The following is a 21,811-nucleotide window of genomic DNA, read 5'->3' as shown; positions in this document are numbered from 1 at the left end:
ATTTATGGGAATTATCGGCACAGCTGGAACGCATCTTTGACTGAAACAGATCGCTAGGCTGAAACCACCCGCTGTATAGTGAGACTCGTGACGCTGTGCTGCATGGCATCCCCTCTCTGTCGCTCTCAGACAGGCAGAAATGTGTTAAAATAACCTGTATGAAGGGGAAGCTGTGACCCGCTGGCACCAGCAGACATTCGGGTTCCCCTGGTGATTGGATATGGGTCGCGATCGGAAAAAACCGGGGATTGAGCAGCGTGTGTAGTCCAAAGAAACGATCAGTCAGTGATGTCAGTGATCTGTAGCTCGTTGTGTATCACATCTCTGCTGATGCCTCACTGTGATCTGTACATTGTGGATTTTCTCTGAAATTAAAATTAAACTTCTCCTGAGGCTTGGTGTTCGATTGGTTCCTGCACTTCATTTTTTTCCCCTGCATAGCACATATCACACCAAGAAGGGGCGGTTCTGCTTTTATTCTCATACGGAGTCAAATGTAACTGTACAGTCGCACAGAGAATCACATTTACTAATACATCAAACACCAAACATCACTGTCTAGTGTCCTAGAAAATGATTTCTACAATAAAACACGAGTAACAATGGTCTTAACACACCAGCACCGCTCTCACTGTGCATTCACACTGAGAGAAACTCAATCAACAAGTCAGTTTCAGACCGTTCATTTCCTCCAGAGCGACCAGGGAAACTCAGCTGATGTGTCGATGACCAACAAGCTCGTCTCCACGGATTGACTTTTCACCGTCAACAGCCAATCAGATTTCCTTCTTTCCCTACTGACGTGACTTAGTTTCATGATGGGAAGATGGGAAGATCTGAAGAAGTTTTATTCATTTTTTTCTGTTTCATACACACATGATTTGTGTAAATATATAGTTATTTTTTTAGCTACAGACCTACATAGATACAATCTCTCGCACCGCCCACAGAATTGAATTTCCCTGGTCGCAGAAAATTAAAAGACGGCCAGTGAACAGTTTCTCAAGTTGCTTAAAGTCTGAACATGCAGTGAAGAGTCGACAGTTAATTGTGTTACTAAACATTATAATTATCCATCATGCACTAAAAATTATTCTTACGAATTAAGTTATATGGATAATCAAGTTAAATGGACCCCTCTCAGTTTTCACACTCCAAAAACTCTCTACTACAACTTCAGCCGGCGTTTTCCTCGCCTCTACTTCTCTTTGGGCGCCATGTCGTCGCCCCCCGACACGTTGCCGTCCTCTTCTTCGTCGCCCTTCATCCCCTTCAGGTAGGAGCGCTTAAACTCCTCGAACACCATCTCCTCCTCCAGCTCGCTACAGACAGACAGATGAATACATGATGTTGAAATAAAAAAAAGGTGGAGGCGATGAAGAAGATCGCACCCAGGCAACAAAAGACAGGCAATAAAACCTGGGTCATATAGTACCAGCAAAGAATTGTTAGCGTTTGTTTTAATCCGCTTGGGGTACCAGGTGGGTGGGGATTACCACATCGAGGGAATTTGGTTCATTGCACCGTTCGTGCAATGTTTTTCATTGGTGTTTCGGCATAATAATATTCGTTGAAATCATTCCTTAACCAGTATATTTTTGTCAAAAAAGACCAACATTTTTGGTAAAGGTAATAAATACGCCCAGCATCAGTGTGACTGAAAATAATGTCAGAGCACCAGTGACCCAGAAAACGGCTTAAAAAATGGAGGCAATGGAGTGGAAAGACAAAACATAATTACAGAGATACAAAAAGAAACACGAAAAATGCAAAACAGAAAGAACTCAGAGAGAAAGAAGGAAAAGAAAGAGAGAGGAAAGAAAGAAAGAAAGCTGACTGGTGGATGTGAACACAGAGAAAGGAAAGGCGATAAGAGGATCCTGGAATACGATCTCGTCCCGATAAACACAACAGAGGTTCCTCAGGCAAAGTGTCTGGTTTGTTTCTCATTTTCCTCCACAGTGAAGTCTACGGGTCAGTCTTTGTTTGTTTGTTTGTTTGTTTGTTTGTTTGTTTGTTTGTTCGTTCGTCCGTCACACACGACATCTCAAACATTGATTGGGTTTTGCTGAAACTTGCATATCCTCGATTGTTTATGTTGTGTTCTTATTTTCATTTTCTATTTTCCACCGGCTGAATCCTACTACTGTTATGCTGCTGCAACTGCTGCTGTCTAATTTCAATCTTATCTCATCTCATTTGATCTTAACTAATCTCTAATCATCGTCTTATCTCAACTCATCTCATCGTATCTCAAATCATCATTTTATCTAAAATTATCTTATCTCAAATCATTATCTTATCTCAAATTACCTTATCTCAAATCATCTTATCTCATCTTATCTCAAATCATCTTATCTCAAATCATCTTATCTCAAATCATCTTATCTCATCTTATCTCAAATCATTATCTTATCTCTAATCATCATCTTATCTCTAATAATGTTATCTCAAATCATCATCTTAGTTAATCTCATCATCTCAAATCATCATTTTATCTAATCTCGTCTTGTCAACTCATCTTACCTCAACTCATCTCTTCTTATCTCAACTCATATCTCATCTTATCTCATCTCACTCAAGATGAAAACACTTAAAATAAAATTAAAATGCAGATGTGCAGTTTGGAAGAGAAGGCAATTATTCTGTCTTACCTCTCTCTCACTGTAGGCGGCGATAGAGAGAAAACAAGGAGGGTTGAATTAGACTGTAAGCACTCAGTTTCAGTATAAAACTTTGACATGCATAACAAATCATGTAAAACCACTTTCATACACATGGTTATCAGTTATTTTGATATCACACACACACACACCCACACACACACACACACACAGATGTTCCCATACCTGTGTCAGGTTTAGGATGCATCAGTCTGAAGGGAACCTCCAGCCCGACCTCACTGCAACACAAACCAATACAGACAAAATGAACGTGACACACTGAACCAGTCCCAATACGTTATATATCCATTTGAAAAAAAAGTTACAACCTCAAACTTAAAATTCAATATCTTTTTGAAATATAGAGGATCCATTTGTTCAACCAAGGACTTAGGTAGCTGAATACATATGATCAAATGTCAATGTCTGAAGTCATTTTGTGGCAGATTTTAGTTTTAGTTTTCGTTCTACAAGCATTTCTCAAAGGCAGAGATGATCTGGAGGCAGAAATAATGTAATTGGTTGATTTAACCCTCAGTGGGCGGAGCCAAAGAACCACAGTTTTTCTGGGCGCAAACTTGATTGGGAAAGAAAGAACTCTCTCTCACTCTCTCTCTATATATATACTGTATATATATATATATAAACTATCTTATATAGATAGCTATAGACTAGTATGGCTAGTTTGAACTTGGAGGGTCAGCTAGCTAACTAGTATGGCTAGATTGTATTGTTTCAGTTAGCAGCAGAGCGCTAGGCTTCATAATATTAGCTTCCTCCTCTCTTACCTCTTGTCTTTTTCACTGAGCTTCAGTCTAACATTACTTAGCCAGAAAAACGGTGGTTCTTTGGCTCCGCCCACTGAGGTTTAACTGAACCAATCAGATTATTTTTGCCTTCAGAACAGCTTTGCCTTCAAGAAAGGTTTGTAGAACTAAAACAGTCTGTCATTTTGTAAGAGGAGGTCTCACTTTTTTCCAAATGGTGGATATCTAACTTTGGAGTGACACTCGATATATTCATTCAAAACTGAGCAATAATTTAATAACTAGAACTGAAAACAAGTAGGAATCCACCTACCTCGACCCCATCAACCTGTGAACATGACAGAGACAAGGATTAGAGAGGAACAGAGAGAAAAAAACAAACTGATTTTGGATTCAGATTGAAATGTAAAACATGCACACACTAACACTCCAGCAAGCATTTGTCAGTTGGCAACGTGCAGGAGGAGGTAAAAGTAAAAAATCATATTAAAACAGCTTTGAAAACTGTTTTGGGCTGGTATCAGAAAGATATTTAGGTCCCAATTTCACAAAACAATGCAGCTGGCAGCTGTGGACGACAGCGGATGGCGTCTCAACTTTGGTTTTCAACGTTGGTGAAGGCTGCTGTATCATCAAAATGTTTGCCGAGACACTTTTACACACACTCACACACACACTCACACACACACACACACACACACACACACACAGAGGACTGACCCTCCAACGATGAGCTTCACCGTGACTTTGTATGAAACCATGATTCCCAGAACCTCCTTCAGTACGCCTTCCTTGATACTGACAGAGAAAAAAAAAAAAAAATCAGAATCAAATCATCAAATCCAATAAATGTACAGGAGTTTGCCTTGTGTAGAGACACTGTGATAACTGCCATAGTAGCACTGTACATACTAACACGTGGTACAGGACAACAAACCTCTAACAGACTAACATAACAGTACATATACTGTAGACTGTATACTTATATGTACATTCATCATTCAGTATTCAACAGGTTCATGTATGTTAGCAGCTAGAGGGAAGTAGGGCTGGGCGATATGTCCTGAGATTCATATCACTACATACTGTCACATTTACCTCGATGACGATAAATGAAATGATAATTTATGTTTTCTAACCCCGGTGCAGAAACTACATTCACCATTAGCGTCATAAATATAAAAAGCATACTTTTAGTTTGAAGGTAAACCGGACCTTCCTTCCTGTCTTATTCTGTCCTTCTCTGTCTAGCTTGACGCAGCTTCTACACTCGCTCTGCTGCTGTGACGTGCGACTCTGTTTTAAACTCATTTATGCAGAGTTGGCTACGAGACAAATGCATTTACTGAACAGACCGACGTAAAGTTTCGGTACATCGCCCAGCCCTACAGGGAAGGTGAGCGAGAGTCCAGCTGTGCTTCGGTCCGGTTCACCACGAAGGAGTTCTACTGAATAAAATTGGATGTTCAGTAGAGATGATTAGCACTGGAGAACATACTGTAAATTCCTGTGGCTGAAAAGTATATTAGTGTACAATGAATGCATGAATTAGTTGATGGATGGATGGATGGCTTCTGCAATATTTTCAGTGTTATAACCCAACATTGATCCAACCTATATCCAGTTCACAAAAGCCTTTCCCTGATGCGTTTTATGTTTCCAGGTTTGTTTGGAATCAACAGAAGAAGAAGAACTGTGATAGCCACCATGGCTGAACAGACAAGAGAGAAGAGAAACTCAAACTGCAGCAACAGGAAACCCAAGCTCCGCCCACTCTGTTTGATTGACAGGTGATCTGTGGGAAGAACAAGGATCTCGCAGATTGTCATTTTAATGGATCCACCTATAGAGCTCAACAGTGACCGCCCACTTTTGAACGGCTCCGGTTCCAGGAAGTGAATTTCCCATTCATTCCTCCATTGACGTTTCAGAAAATCCTTATATAAAGAGTTTTAAGCCTGGAAGCAAGCCAACCAACTACGAGATGAATCGTGACCATAAAACATTTGATTCAGAGCAAAAAAAATTGGAAAACAGAAAAAAAGGCAAAGTTTTTTTTTTGTTGCCTTTTTTCCCGTTTTCCAAATTTGTATTTTTTTTGCTCCGAATCAAATGTTTTACGGTCACGATTCATCTCGTAGTTGGTTGGCTTGCTTCCAGGCTTAAAACTCTTTATATAAGGATTTTCTGAAACGAATGAATGGGAAATGAATGGGAAATTCACTTCCTGGAACCGGAGCCGTTCAAAAGTGGGCGGTCACTGTTGAGCTCTATTGCTTTTTTACAAGCTGGTCTCTTCTCTGATTGGCTACTCACATGCTTGATGACGCCAGATTGGTGTCTTCGTGCTTCAGTTTGCCGTCCAGCACTATGCCCCGCCTCTCCCTGTTGTTGGCCAACAGAGGGGTGAGCGTGTACACTTTTTGCAAGGTCGCTCCGGCAGCCACCGAACCCCTGAGGAGTGAACAGACTTTACATCACAACACAGCAAACTACCTGAAGATGACATGAAACTTTAATGACTTTCAGGAAATAGAATACAAATAAGAATATAGCAAATGAGGATTATATAAGCATGTGCAACTGACAACTTCAACACTAGAGCTTATGAATGAAAGTATGAACAAAGTATGGATTAGTATCCATACTGTATGGATTACAGTTATTTATTGAGATGAAGAAAAACCCAGTGATTAATATGTACAATATGAGAATACACCAAAAATAGAACATGTGCAGGGTGAAATAAATATAAATACAGTATGAATACAAATACAACTAGATGCCCCTTAGTAGAGTGCATACCTCCTCCAGCACTATGCAATTGTCAAGATCTTCTAGTTCAACATGTCAGATTTAGAGTTAATAATCTCTTCCATACCACATTACCAACTTGTTTCACATTTTCCTGACTGGACCTGAACGTGACATGAGATCTGCCTGTTCACATTCTACGCACTTTTAATCATTTTATCTGATTATCTCAACACCACCTGACCAATCAGCTCTCTATCTGTTCAGTTTCCATTAGAGCTGCCCTTCTACCACTGGACCAAGTTTTGGAAAAATTAGCAGGATGACAAGAGATGTACATCAGCAAGCACCCTCCTAAACCTTCGCTCGCTCCAAACTCATCATGTGTAATTAGTTTAAAACATTACCCAGACTCCTCCAGGGCCACGCATTTGACGTAGCTGTCGTTGCAGTATAACACCACATTGGCGACCTGGTCCACTGAGGAGAGACCAAGACATGAGACTCAGTGAGGATGAAACCTGACATCAGGCATCAGGCCAAGTACATTCAGCTCGCTGGATTCAAAATGTAAACTGCAATTCACATGATAACAAAACCTCCGTCCTGTGGTGCCTCTAGCGTGCCAAGACCAAATTTCAAATTTCAAAATAGCGGTGAACAACGGTGACTCGAACTTGGAGTTTTGTGTTTCTGAGATGTTAATTTTAACAACGAAATACTGCGAATGAAATTTTGAGTGTTTTCATTATTTATTATTCAAAATGCAGTATATCTGTTTTATATAGGGAGCCGACGTGCCGAAGTCGACGTCACCCCATGCTCCAAATATGTAGCGGGGAACTTATGCTAACATGTTGGTGACACTCGCTCATTTGCTCTGCTTCTTTGACGATGGAACAAAACAAGACTTCACTTAGCTTGCTAGTAAACCTACAAGCTAACGTTGCAGAATGAAAATGTTCTAGCTGATAGTTTCTGGTCTTTGGGTGGTGAACACTGTCGGCACCAGGAAAGTTTTACTGCAGTTGCATTCAGATGCAAATGAACTGCAGCAACATTTTGAGATCATGACTCCAACACACCTACTGTATTTACTAAAGTAGGTCTCTCTACTACAACTATTACTACAACTACTACTACTACTACTACTACTACTACTACTACTACTACTATTACTACAACTCCCACTACTGCCACTACTGCTACTACTGCTACAGTTACTACTACTAGCCTACTACTGCAACTACTACTACTGTTATTACTACTACTATTGCTATTACTATTATTACTACTGTTACTACTAGTACTACTGCTGCTACTATTACTACTACTACTACTTCTACAACTATTGCTACTACTACTACTACTACTACTACTGCTGCTACTACTGCTACTACTACTACTACTACTACTGCTACTACTACTACTACTACTACTACTGCTGCTACTACTACTGCTATTGCTACTACTATTACTACTACTACTACTACTACTACTACTACTACTACTACTACTGGTACCTCTACTACTGTTACTACTACAACTATTACTACATCTCCCACTACTGCCACTACTGCTACTACTGCTACAGTTACTACTACTAGCCTACTACTACTACTACTACTGCTGCTACTATTACTACTACTACTACTTCTACAACTATTGCTACTACTACTACTACTACTACTACTAGTACTACTACTACTACTGCTGCTGCTACTACTACTGCTATTGCTACTACTACTATTACTACTACTACTACTACTACTGGTACCTCTACTACTACTACCAATAAAAATAAAAGCAGTGCTGAACTGTATCTTTACCAGAGACGATGATGTTCTTGATGTTTTTGTTGGAGCTGTTTGTGACGTTGAGGTGAACCTTGATGGGCTCGCCGTGGTAGTACATCTGAAAGAAGGCAGTGAGGTCAGAGAAGGCTCATAACCACGTTTTTGTCCTTTAATCATAATCATAATAAACTTTATTTCTAAGGTTGAGAGAGTTACAAAGTGCTTACAAAGAAAACAATGAATGAACTGAAAAGTGGATAAAACAGGGAAAGGCAAAAGGGATAAAACAAGTAAAAACAACTTATATTCAAATTTGTAAAAGTGTGTTTTAAAAGTGATTTAGAAGACGTCACTTCTCATGATTATTTGTGCTTCAAGTTCCTGACTGGTTATCCGTCCATAGTATTAGGAGACAGTGTTACTGCCCTGGTGGTGTATCTTAACGGGTAGGAAAAGGTACTGCCACTGCCGCACACCATACACACACACACACACACACACACACACCCACACCCACGCTTTGTAGTTTACGTGTGGTGTGTAAATTGTATTGTACTGTATTGTTACTGTAATATTGTATGTTCTGTGTACTGCTTCTCTGCCTCTTTTATGTTCTCCATCTAGGAAACGTGTTTACTTTCACTTTTACGCTCCTATCCTCTGGGATGTAGTACTGCCTGTACTTTACACCCAATAAAATCAATCAATCAATAGAAGCAGCACACCTCCTTATCCAGACTGGCGGAGACGTGCAGCGGTTTGTCCGACATGACGAAATCCCTGGTGGTTTCGACAGAGGGCGCCACTCCCTGCGCCTCCGGAGCGTACTGCACCTTCCTGATCATCAGCGCCACTGTGCTCCTGTTGGACAGACCATGGTCACAACGAAATAAAACATAACTAAATAATAACTTTAATATTTTCCTATACTTAGTACTGTTTAAGTGCTATAAAATTGTATTGTTTAAATGTATATTATTTTTCTACATTGTTATTATTATACTGCAACAATTACCCATCTTTGTCTCATATTAGTGTTATTTAAATTTATAGTATTTTTCTACATTATTATTATTATAAGTAGTAGTAGTACTGCATTGCAAAAATGTTCATCTTAACAAGTCATTTTGTCTCATATTAGTCTCATTTCGTCAGTCCTAAAGTCTTATTTTTCTGAAAACAAATAAAATTCAGAGATAATTTTACTTGTTTCCAGTGCAGTTTCACAGGAATTTTCTAGAAACAAGTGACAATATATTGCAACAAGGCAGAATGAAGCAGGTCACTCCTTTAGTATAAATCTAATCACATTAAAAAATCTCAAAGAAAAAATCACAAAGAAAAATCTTGAATTGGATTGCATTGGAAACAAGTGGAATTATCCACCCACAGGCTGAATTTTCACTTGTTTTAAGAAAAATAAGATTTCAAGGCTCCATACTATAATAATGTAATTAAATGACTTGTTAGATGGATATTTTTTGCGTTCTAGTTTGCAGTAATAGTAATAGTAGTAGCAGTAGTAGTAGTAGTAGGAGAATAATAAACACACACATGCTTTATGTGAAGCTTTTCCAAACAAAACTCAGCAGTAATCCATATAAACTTTGAGCAAACGTGATATTTACACACAGAAAAAAATGTTTTTGCGCTCCCAGGTTAGACTTGATGCGACTCACCGTTTTTTAACTTTTGCATCCTGGCTGTCAGCGCTGAAAGCTTTGATCTCAAACTCCACCGCACATTGCTAGAGAAGAAGAGCAGACTCATTATTACATCCTGCGATGCGTTCACCTCCTCGATCAAAGCTGCTAGTTTGATTCCTCGGTCAGTATCTTACCTTGCCGACGTCGGTGGGCGCCGGCTGGAGAGCCACTGAGCAAGGCAGGTTGTCAGGAAACTGAAAAGACAGAAACACTGCAGGCTGAAAACACACTGCTGAAGTTCACCAAGGATCTCATAGTGCAAATTCCAGGTGGGGGTTTTTTCTGCACCTTGACACAAAATCAGGTAAGGACTAGAAAGTTCAGCCAATCACAGGAAGGTATTTCAAGCCCAGTTTAGTGGTTGACAAAATAACTGAGCCTATCTGAACTGTCTTCATGCAATAAGCTCCACCCATCTGGTAACTCCAAGTAGTTTAATACAAACACTAAGAATTATTTGCAAAAACAATTTGACCCAGGTCTGAGGAGTGTGTGTAAGTGTGCTTTTGCACACATATATACATATATTTTTTATTTATGTATATTTATAAAACAGATAGCTCTGGTCCTCTTGTCAAAGTTGTGGTAAAAATACCCGATAAGCACACACCTGAGACCACATAAGAGTTCATTTAAATATTAATGATGTATCACAATAACAAACACACACCTGCGACCGCATCACAGTGTGAAAACCACCACTCATACCGCTACTTATGTGTTGATTAGCAACCTCTTTATTTAGCTACTGTTCATGAATTATATTGCTTGGTGGAAGATAAACATTTAATTATCATATAGTTACTATAGATTACAATCAAAGATTTAGTGAACATATTGAACGTTTGTTCTTTTATTAAGCAGTAAACCAGTGGAGGCAGTGCTGATCTGAGAACAGCGAAGAGGGTTTCACTCTGCTCTTTCTCAGCTGTTTAAAATCACTGTCAAGCACTGTGACAAGTGTCTTACTGGCTAAGCACTGTGATGCTCATGCAGTATATGAGGCTATGATAAGGTGTGCACGCCTGCTCGTTGCTTCTAACCTCAAAGAAGAACGGGTAGGCGTTGTCGCCCAGCTTGCGCAGCAGCCTGGCCTGGATCTTGGTGTGTATCCCCTGCTCCCGGTCCTGCAGAGGGGGGTAGACCTGGCGGGTGGACAGGAAGAGCTCCCTCCGGAAGGCGATTCCTATCACATCCATATCGTCTCTGCCGTAGCGAAAGGTGCAGGACAGGGTGACGAAGGCTGGGGGGCAGAGGAGAGTCATCGTCATCGAGAGCACGCGACTTAATTAAATCAATGTCTATGGGTCTTTCTCAAAATGCGTTCTTGTGCGTTTTAATCCCAAAACAAAAGAAAGCCGAAGGATGGAGGATGGATAAAGATCCTGAGGTTTACTTGCCAACTGAGGACGCATCGGATGGCAACTTGACCGTCGAGAACGAGCGGGAAAACCCCAAGATTCATTGCGAGAACGACGCATCACATCCAAACTGTGCAACAGTCTATAGTACAGAAGCGGTTAAACATCAAACGCACAGTCCATCTGAAACTGTAAAGATGCTTCTCACGTTCTTCAGAAGCTCTTTCTGTCTAAGACAACTTTCTAGACAAAGTAAATTCCGAATTTCCCTCAGGGGATCGATACGAATCAAACGAATGAATTTTCCAGATGTAAAAGGATCAGGCCGGTGTTTTTTAATGCGTTTTTTACCGTCAACAAATAAAAAAAAAAAAAAATAAAAAATAACAAAATCAGCAATGAATTTGTTTTGCTAACAAGTCTGGTCCATGTAGCGGTGCCCAGTGCAGCCTCATGTCCCAGCAGCCATAGAACTGCATTGTATTAAAAACTATTAAAACCCGTCACAGAGCCATGCTGCTGCTCTGCAGCATATTTCATCATCACGATGCACCGGGCCGGACGACTTTTTCCTCAAACGATTTAATAAGCCGGCCGTAAACACGTTTTCCGTCTCAGGAAAGTAGTTCCGTAGCACAGAAAATAGTCCCCGGCGTAATGAAGAATTTGTTCCCATTTGAATTTGATTTGGTAATAACTACAACAGTCTGACTTTTCATGGTAACAGTTAGCGATTTTTAAAATGTAAACTATGTCTTTGTGAGCTGTATTTAAAGGTTTTTAGCTTACAATTGGAGCCAATGACTTCCGGTTTGACGGCTAAAAAGGGAACGTGGGAAGTCGGAAAGTAACGGGAGTAGAGCAAACACATTGTTGATTTTGTTATTTTCATAGGATTTGTTGACGATAAGAAATGTATTTAAAAACACCAGCCGTGTCCTTTAACTTGCCAACCGCAACATCGAGGACGCATCAGATGGTGATTTAGCAAAGAAGAACCAAAGGAAAAACGGAAAGCCTCGAGACTGATTGTGAGAACGATGCATCCACACCCAACACTTCATGCAAACACCCAACACTTCACTGCTGCTGCCAACAACCTTCCTCATTTATTTCTACAGCTCTTCTCCTCTTATTAAAGCAAATCTCTTCATGTAACAGTCACTGACAATTTTCAAGATGGCTCAAACATTGGGAAAATGAACACACTTGTATTGCATGGCGCACGAGTGCAGCTGTGCCGTGCATCTGAAACATTTAAAAATTAATTGCTAACTGGAGAAATTCAACCTCCCTGTGATAATATTGCTGTGTGTGTGAAAAAGAGCATCATCTCTGGTTGATTATCTCTGGATACTGACCTTTCCTCCCCTGCAGAGCCTCGGGGTCAACCAGGATGATGCCATCTAGTGGTGAAAAAAGACACAGGTCAAAACTAGCACCAAAAGTACCAAAGCAGATAAATACAGAGAGAAACTCTATTGCAGAGAATCTCCAAATTCTCTGCAGTTAGATGTGTACACACAGTACACAGTAAAATGTGTTTATAGAAACAACTTGCAGTAACAATGAAATTACTTTAACATACAAATCATTTGTACTGTCCAAAAAATAAAAACAAAATCAACTAGACTTAGAATTGAGAGTTGAAGACGTTTCGCCACTTGTCCGAGACGCTTCGTCAGTTCTACTTAACCTCTGTGGGTGAACAATTAAATGAAGAAATAAAACATGCAAAGAAAATAAAAATAAAAAGTCATGTGAGGTTTCTGTTTCCCTGTATCTTTCCTGTAACGACTGACCGATGTCTGATTTTCAATAAAAGGCCAGTATTGATCACTCTGATATATCAGCAACTCCACCACTCCAGGCTGATCCGTGAGATGTGTGATTGCTGAATTACTTTCCTAGTGGTGGACGTTTGTTGGTGAGTTTGATTAGAAATGAAATTAACATGAACTCACCGACTGCCTCCACAGAGTCAACACGGTCCACAAAGTCCCGTTTCCCCATGTAGACTCCGACCTGAAGGAGGTGGGAAGCGGCTTTTAACAACTTTAAATAAATAAACCCTATAGGAGCAGCTGAACACTAACATGCTTGTATTACACACACACACACACACACACACACACACACACACACACACTGATACATTTGGGTGAAATACATCATCAGACCTATATGTGCTGTAGGTTTTTGAATATGTTAGTGATAGTAGGCTCCATGCTGTGCATAAATACATGGTTGCTCACCTAAAATTGTTCCAAAAATAAGCCTGGCAACATCAGCTACTGTAGGATATAATAATATAATAATAATAATAATAATAATAATAATAATAATAATAATGATTCATTTTTAAAATTTACACTCTACAGGCATATAATAAAAACCATGAACAACTTCTTACTTTGAATACTGGTGTATGCTAAAGTGTTAGCATGGAGCTACTATCACTCAATATAGTGTATGCTAAAGTGTTAGCATGGAGCTACTATCACTCAATATAGTGTATGCTAAAGTGTTAGCATGGAGCCTACTATCACTCAACATAGTGTATGCTAAAGTGTTAGCATGGAGCTACTATCACTCAATATAGTGTATGCTAAAGTGTTAGCATGGAGCCTACTATCACTCAACATAGTGTATGCTAAAGTGTTAGCATGGAGCTACTATCACTCAATATAGTGTATGCTAAAGTGTTAGCATGGAGCTACTATCACTCAATATAGTGTATGCTAAAGTGTTAGCATGGAGCCTGCTATCACTCAACATAGTGTATGCTAAAGTGTTAGCATGGAGCCTGCTATCACTCAACATAGTGTATGCTAAAGTGTTAGCATAGCACCGGAGCAATTTGTTTATTAAACTGTAACATTTCTGAGGATTGGACCAATTTTTTTTTTTTTTAGGATAAGTCATAATGGATATATAGCACTTTGTAATAAACCAATTCAAATATTCTTGAATAAACCGCACACACACACCACACACACACACACACACACACACACACACACACACATACACACACAGAAACACTTAAGTGATGCTGTCGTCTCTAATCTGACATAATGCTGTCATACATGTGGCTTCATGTGGCTCACGTGTCGTTACTGTGTTCCTCCGGCTCAGTCAGCCATGAGGCAGACATGCAGGTGAATTTCTTTACAGAATTAAAAGCAATGATATGGAAGATTTCATTGAAAGCCAAAGGATCTGATGTAGCTAACCTTCGTGCTATTAAACCAGGGTGAATGCCCATGTAGGAACCTGGATTGGATGTTAGAGGAAAGGGCTGGTGGGTGAGAGCAGGTCTGTTTTGGAGGATTTTCAGGTCAGATGTTTGGTTGAATTTGACCCACAACTCCTCCAGAAAGACCAACAAGAAGCAGAGGTGGGGACTTGAGTCACATGACTTGGACTTCAGAAACAGAATCAGAACCAGAATCAAGTTTATTGCCAAGTAAGTTTTCACAATACAAGGAATTTGCCTTGGTATGTAGGTGCATACAATAAACATAAACATGGAGAAAAATAATAGGGATAAGTTAGGGTTAAATCCCTGACCTGGGCCTTTCACTCCTGTTTTTAGTATGGGGGGGGGGGGGGGGGGGGGGAAGTACTGCAAGTCAAGAAACATAAATAATACAGAATATGAAGAAAAAATATAATAAAAATATCATAAAAAATATGTGCAATATATCTGTTTTTTAAAGTGAAATGATAAAGCTGTACAGTTTGTGCAGGAATGTGCAAAATATTGACCAGAGAATGTGCAAAGGTTAATAGTATGGAGTATAGAGAATATGTTCACTGTACAGAGATCAAGAAGATGTCCAAAAGGATGTGCGTTAATGTAACGCATTGAGTCAGATGTGGAGACTGTACATTAATGTAGCGTGTAGTGCCTGTGGGGGGAGGGGATAAGGGTCCGTGTCAGTGGGGGTCCCGGGCCTTGTTGATGAGGCCGGCTGCAGACGGGAAGAAACTGTTCTTGTGGCGTGAGGTTTTGGAGTGTTTCAAAAAGTCTGTGTTCAGGGTGGGAGGGGTCGGCCACAATCTTTCCTGCTCGCCTCAGGGTCCTGGAGGCGTACAGGTCCTGGAGAGGAGGCACATCGCAGCCAATCACCTTCTCAGCGGAGCGAATGATACGCTGCAGTCTGCCCTTGTCCTCGGCAGTAGCAGCAGCGTGCCAGATGGTGATGGAGGAGGTGAGGATGGACTCAACGATGGAGGTGTAGAAGTGCACCATCACCGTCTTTGGCAGGTTGAACTTCCTCAGCTGCCGCAGGAAGTACATCCTCTGTTGTGCCTTCTTGGTGAGGGAGCTGATGTTCAGCTCCCACTTGAGGTCCTGGGTGACGATGGAGCCCAGGAAGCGGACGGGGTGATCTCAGGGTGACGGGGGTGAGTGGGGCCGGGTTCTTCCTGAAGTCCACAACCATCTCCACTGTCTTTACAGCGTTGAGCTCTAAGTTGTTCAGTCCGCTCCAGGACAGTCGATCTCCCGCCTGTAGGACTTGAGTCAGACTCTAGTCCCAGTTTTAACTGCTTGAGACTTGACTTGATGCATGAAGAGAAGACTTGAGACTTGACTTGACTTGGGTTCTGGTGACTTGGGACTTGACTCTGACTTGTACTTTGATGACTTGAAAAGGTTTCTAAAGTCTTGACTTGAGATCTTGTGTTTGTGTAAATGACTTAGATTGAAAGTGATGAGATTTGTTCCAGCGGACGACTGAATTTAAATTCTGTTTTCTGAATTTGTATGGAATGATTGAATTTATTGAAGTTGAAACTGATTCTAGAAATCAAACTCATGATGCTCTTACCAAGTTTTTATCCTATTAAAACCATATTGCATTGAAAAGTCCTAGATATTTAGTTTTCTTTAAGATATTAAATTGATACTGGACTCTTGATTTGTTCTGACTTGACTTGCTGTTCTACATTTAGACTTGAGACTTGACATTAATGACATGGACTTGACTTGGATTTGACTTGATAATCTATATTTAGACTTGAGACTTGTGCCTCAAGACTTGAGACTGACTTGGGACTCCAGCAAAGTTGACTTGATCAGGATGTAATGAACCACCTCTTTCCAACCTGCTCCATCGCCAACCTGCTCTCTCAACTTTGTGAGATGAGCACGATGTGGTAACATGTAAAAAGGAGCTCTGTACACAAAAATTGTGAGATAAGGTTTTTATGACCTAGTAGAAGCTCTAAGTCAGGCTTTACTACATCAGCTGGAGATGGAGAGTGTGATTTGCTTCCTGTATTGATATACTCTATTTCTGAATGAAACAGAAAGTTAGGGCAGAAAGTGTCAGTGGTCAGTGGGAGGGGAATGTTTCGCCGCTTTTCCCCCGCATGGTACCGGCTCAACTCGCCTCGACTCGACTCGACTCGACTCGACTCTACTCGCTTTTGGTAGTACCACTTGGTTTTCCACTGCAGATAGTACCCCCTCAATGTGCCCCCCCCCCCCCAACAACTGGTCGTCATAGCGACGCAAGGAGACAGATTTTATTTCAGAAGAGGCTGAAGGCAGCCAGATAAAAGACCGCTCTCTGGTTGCTCAAAGGCGACGCAAGAGGGTAAGCTAACCTGGTAGCTAACGTTAGCATATATGTCCCGTGTCGACCAATCAGTAGTCTGCAGTGTTTTCACGTCACCTTTTGGTATCGCCTCAGCTCGCTTGGAACCTCGATGGAGGTGCTACCAAAAAAAGTACCAGGTACCAGGTAATATGGTACCTGGTACCTGGTACTTGCCCAATGGAAAACCGAAAAAGGCGAGTAGAGTCGAGTCGAGTCGAGCCGGTACCATGCGGTGGAAAAGCGGCATTTGTCTCCACCCCCTGAGTGCAGGATGAGTCATCAACAGAAACGTGCTAAAATTTCTAGAAATCAACATTTTTTGTCATTTTTTTGGCCTTTATTGGTGAACAGGTGAACACTAAGTCCAGAAACATCGACAAAAAAGTTATTTTTCATTTGATGGGGTCTTCAAAGGCTTCACACTCACATTCACTCTGAACGCTGATGTGTGCTTTGCCTCCATCTGCTCTGTTTTAATTGGCTTAATTTCCAAGTTAATCCACTGGGGATTATTTGCAATGTTCCCTGCATCTTATTTACCATGTGCTGCACTGTCTCTTAAGGCTTAATATTGTGGGTTCTTTTTTCTTTTCTGGTGGTGTTATTTATCTGACGTCTGTATGTCATGAGATGAATTTCCTAACAAACCGATAAACCCATCAATCCATCAATCACTCCATCAATCAATCAATCAATCAATCAAAGGGACACATCTGCACCTTTTCAAGGGTACAGTTTTGTACCAAAGCATCAAAATACGTACATTTTTGTCACTTAGGGTACATAAATGTTCCTTTACAGGTGACAAGGGTACAAATAGAGCACAATATTCTAACCCTAATAGAGCACAATCCCAGCGACAACCATTTGTTCCCTTCTAGGTCCGTCCTCGTACCTTTTCTGAGACTGTATGTATTACTATGCTGTTGTTCTGTATTACTGCATCCAACTGCATCACCTTCTCTATTCGCAGTGAATGGATTAAGCTTTGATGTGAGTGATTCCTGACAGAACTTATCTAACCGACCAAAACCTTAAACAAAGTTGTTTTAGTTGCCTAAACTCAACTGAAAATGTTGAGTCCAATTCCACAACATGTAATCTGTGTTTCAGACTTCATGTTCATTTCACAAACCTTTATGAGACTGTGTTGGACAGTGTGAACTTGCAGTAATTGAACTTGTTTCACTCACCGACCTGTCCTTGCAGATCTTCTTGAAAACGATGTTTTTTGAACTCATGTTGGTGTTGAGGGCTTCGACTCAGAGATCTCTGGGAGAGGAAGAGAGAGACGCTTCAGTATCTCCAAAAACCTGCAGCACATAGCGGCTCTGATGATGGACTTCAACCAAATTTAACAATGAGTGTCGCTCAAAACAAAATCTTATTTACACCGACTTCCTGGATTAGCTATATAGTCTTCAAAAACTCACATGAAACTATATTTTCTTTGCATTTTATTTATTCATTTAATTGCTCAAGAATCATTTTTGTAAATTAATTCTTAATTTAAAGGCAGTAATGTCTCCCAGAGTTTCTCTGCCATTGAACAGGTGTGATGTCACTCTGCCTTAAAGAGCTGCTGACACTAAAAGAATTTCATCAGTCTGGTTTCAGTGGAGAGTTTTAGTGTCCCATGATGCTCTGAATGTTTCAGAGACTTTTCCACCCTGATGAGAAGAACATTCTGGTGGAAACACTGAATACTTGGGATTGCTTTAGGCTAAAATTTTGGCTTTTTAGGATATAATTGCTAAATTTGAAGCACACAATATCAGCTATCAGCAGCTTCAATACAAAAATATTATCGGCCGTCAGAAACCCGCATCAGTCAAACTCGGCTTTGCACTGTTTCACATTTCTTTTAAAAAGCCTTTTCAGGCTAAATCACAGAGAAACATTGTGCTACTAAGCATTTTGACCAGTTATCTGCACCACCTTCCTTATACTGATTTTACAGGTTTCTACACCATGCATGTCTCAGTTGTATCAAACATCATAAAAGGAAAACAAAAGACAAAGTTGATAATCAGTTCAGATGCTCGAGTGATTTCAATCTATTTAATTTGCTGAGCGTCTTATAAGTGGAGGATAGGAGGACGTCCTGTTTAAACTCAGATGAGTCTGATGTGTTTCCAGTTAAAACACACGACTTATAATATCTCTCAAAATCAATCAGATAATCAGAATACACTTCTTTTAACATAAATTCTCAGAATATATCAGAATACAGAACAGAATATACATCTGGATTTCAAACAAGCTAGATAGAAAACAAAACAATGTCAAAAATAAACATATATAGTGTGATGAAAGTATATAAATCCAGCTGCAGGCACAAGTTGTTTTCTTGGCAGGAGAAGTATATTTTTCCTTTGTTTTGTCTTCAAATCAGAATATTATTCTGTCAGCGTCATCTATTTCTCTCTCTCTTCTATCACACACACACACACACACACACGCACACACACACTCACCTGTGTTGTAGGAGCGGAGGTGTGTTGAATCGGAGGAGACAGGTGGGATCAGGCAGCTCTATATCTCACACCTGCTGCCCGTCACAGCTTCCATCCAGCTATCAGCCAATCAGGTTTACCAGGTGTGAACTTTGACCCCCCCCCTACACACACACACACACACACACACACACAGGCCAAAGCATCCAGACAGACAAACAGACGAGTTGACTCACACACACAGACTTCCGGTGGATGAATTACCTGGCTGAGAGGATTGAGGCTGGTTCCCCCTAACTCAGCACAACAGGGCCGGATTAGAGAGAGAGAGAGAGAGAGAGAGAGAGAGAGAGAGAGAGAGAGTGAAAGAGAGAGAGAGAGAGAGAGAGAGAGAGAGAGAGAGAGGTTCCTGAAGCCCATTGGGTTTGTGTTTTCCTCTCCAAAATAAACCTTTCAGCCAATAGCGATCATTCTCTGTGGTTCCGTTAGGCCCCGCCTCCTGTCAATCACAACCCAGTCAAGCCAACAGGCAAGAAGCTAGATTTTACAGTTAGACTACAGCTTTAAATTGCTGCTCTCTTCTTTACTGGGAGTAACTCATAATATTTAGACAGCGTTTGTTTCTGAATATTTACTTTGAAACATAACTAAGGAAAGGAAAGATAGAAATGACCAAAAACTCTAATCAGGCAGGAATTGTCCTTTAAATTGAGAAAGAGGGTGATAATCTGCAATCAGCGAGCATATAGAGGACTTCCAGTTTACATACGGGCCCCCCCCCCCCCCCTTGGCGGCCATCTTGGAGGTCCTCAGCTCTGTGAACAGCTGTTTCTGTCCGTCTCAACAGAACTGAACAGACGGTTAATTTCTGTCTGTTTCTGACTGAACTGATCATTTCATCACTGATCCATCTGATTGATTTAGTGTTTAGATAATGTCAGCTTGTTAGCTAGCTAACCATAGTATCTGGTCAGCTGACATCACTGTCTTGTTGTTAACACATCTGATTAGCACACTAGCTAACGTATCTAGCAGCAGCTAGCGTTAGCATGTTCACATTAACATCAGTGTGTTTGCCGGCTAGTTAGCTAGCTAACAGTTTGTTCAGGTGAACTGAGCTGACTCTTCTTAACTCAGAGTGTTTGTTGTGTGACTGTGGGCACTAGTTCTCATTTTCTGAAAGGTTTTCTCAAATGTGAGAAAATGAGAACTTGTAACTGTAAATTTAAATGTTAAGTAGGCTAATCTTATGCAGCGTCAGGCAGTTTTGGATAGGAGATTGGTAACATTTACATGAAATATGATACAAAATCAACATACTGTTTTCAAGTAGGCTAGCAGGAAGTGAAGGTTGGCGATGGGAGACTGTACAGTTAAAAATCACACGCAGCGGACGAATACGTGGTTGCTCACCAGAAAAAGTCACAAAAATAAACCTGGCTATAAATTTCATGTAATGTATGATTAATGTATTAATCCACAGGCCATCTAATAAACAACACTAACAACTTTTTATTACTGAAAGATTAGTCTTCTTACTTTGAAATAATGCCAATGGCTCAAAGTATTAGCATGGAGCCTTCCATCGCTCAGCATAGTGGATGCTAAAGTGTTAGCATGGAGCAACGGAGCAAATGATCTCCCAGGGACAACGGGCTAATATCCACAAAAACTTGGTGTATTCCTTTAATGCCTGAAATGAAATCACATTAAATCAGATGTATTTTCACTTTAATTTGAATATAGTAGGCTAACCACTATTAGAAAACACCATGCTTGCATAAATGTGCATATCTGTTATGACTGTGGGTTGTAATTGTTTTCAAGATAATCTTAAAATAGTGACTTTCCAAAGCATGCACAAAGCAAGCCTGAGATCAATTTGATTTCACTGAAGGTTTCTGTGCGGAGACGAGCAGCGGGGAAAATCTGAAACAGTGTGTGGACTTTTGATATCCGCTGCATAATGTGAAGCGGCCTGAAGGTTGTGCAGCGAGCGTAATCCAGTCTAACATTTCTGTCTGTAAACTGGACTATAGATAGACGAGGGATGAGGTGAGCTTTAATCCACTGTTCTCCCTGTCAGCAAGGAAAGAGACAGAGGTGGATTACTGCTCTGCGCTGCTTTAATCATCATTATTACATAGGGGATTACACACTTACACACACACACACACACACACACACACACACACACACACACATACATACATACACATACATACAAACAAACAGCAAGCAATACACAAGGGCATCTTGCAGACCACACACCGCAAATAGCAGTTGCACGTGCAGGAACGAAGCAGCATTATGTTGCGTGTGTGTGTGTTGTGTGTTTGTGTGTGTGTGTGTGTGTGTGTGTGTGTGTGTGTGTGTGGTCAGTTACCTGTTGACCCTTATGTATACACATTTCTATATTAGGTTGCTAGCTTCCACACACATACATTCATAGGCCATACCAATTTAGAGTTTTGTTGAAAACTGAGATTCAACCAATAAAAAAAAAATTGACTTTTAATTGGAGCATTTACAACGTTCTTGATTGAGTAAATATTTTACAGACTGGATCCTCCATATTATGAACTTCAGGTAAAGACTTTTTTTTTTTTGGAAATGAAAAATTAACAGAACTATTTTCTCTCAGCAGATCTTTGCAGAAAAATGACTAAAAATACAAAAAATTATTAAATTCTTCA

The 21,811-nt window shown here is 40.4% G+C and overlaps 1 protein-coding gene across 1 annotated transcript; it reads right to left on the bottom strand.

The window, feature by feature from the left end:
* Positions 1–550: 550 nt before the first annotated feature.
* On the bottom strand, positions 551–17,934 carry saga (S-antigen; retina and pineal gland (arrestin) a). The gene is made up of 13 exons (XM_078287560.1): positions 17,853–17,934; positions 13,012–13,072; positions 12,409–12,453; positions 10,730–10,929; positions 9,821–9,880; positions 9,660–9,727; positions 8,706–8,841; positions 8,014–8,098; positions 6,592–6,664; positions 5,747–5,884; positions 4,136–4,228; positions 2,836–2,902; positions 551–1,318 (listed from the first exon to the last, which is right to left on the bottom strand). The coding sequence occupies exons 1-13, from the start codon at positions 17,898–17,900 to the stop codon at positions 1,199–1,201; spliced, it is 1,194 nt and encodes a 397-aa protein (XP_078143686.1). The 5' UTR covers positions 17,901–17,934; the 3' UTR covers positions 551–1,198.
* Between the last annotated feature and the right edge of the window lie 3,877 nt (positions 17,935–21,811).

This window comes from Centroberyx gerrardi, chromosome 13 (genome assembly GCF_048128805.1).
Source record: "Centroberyx gerrardi isolate f3 chromosome 13, fCenGer3.hap1.cur.20231027, whole genome shotgun sequence".
Lineage (NCBI taxonomy): Eukaryota > Metazoa > Chordata > Actinopteri > Beryciformes > Berycidae > Centroberyx > Centroberyx gerrardi.
Note: the sequence above shows the minus strand (reverse complement) of the source record. Positions and strands in the feature narration are given on the sequence as shown.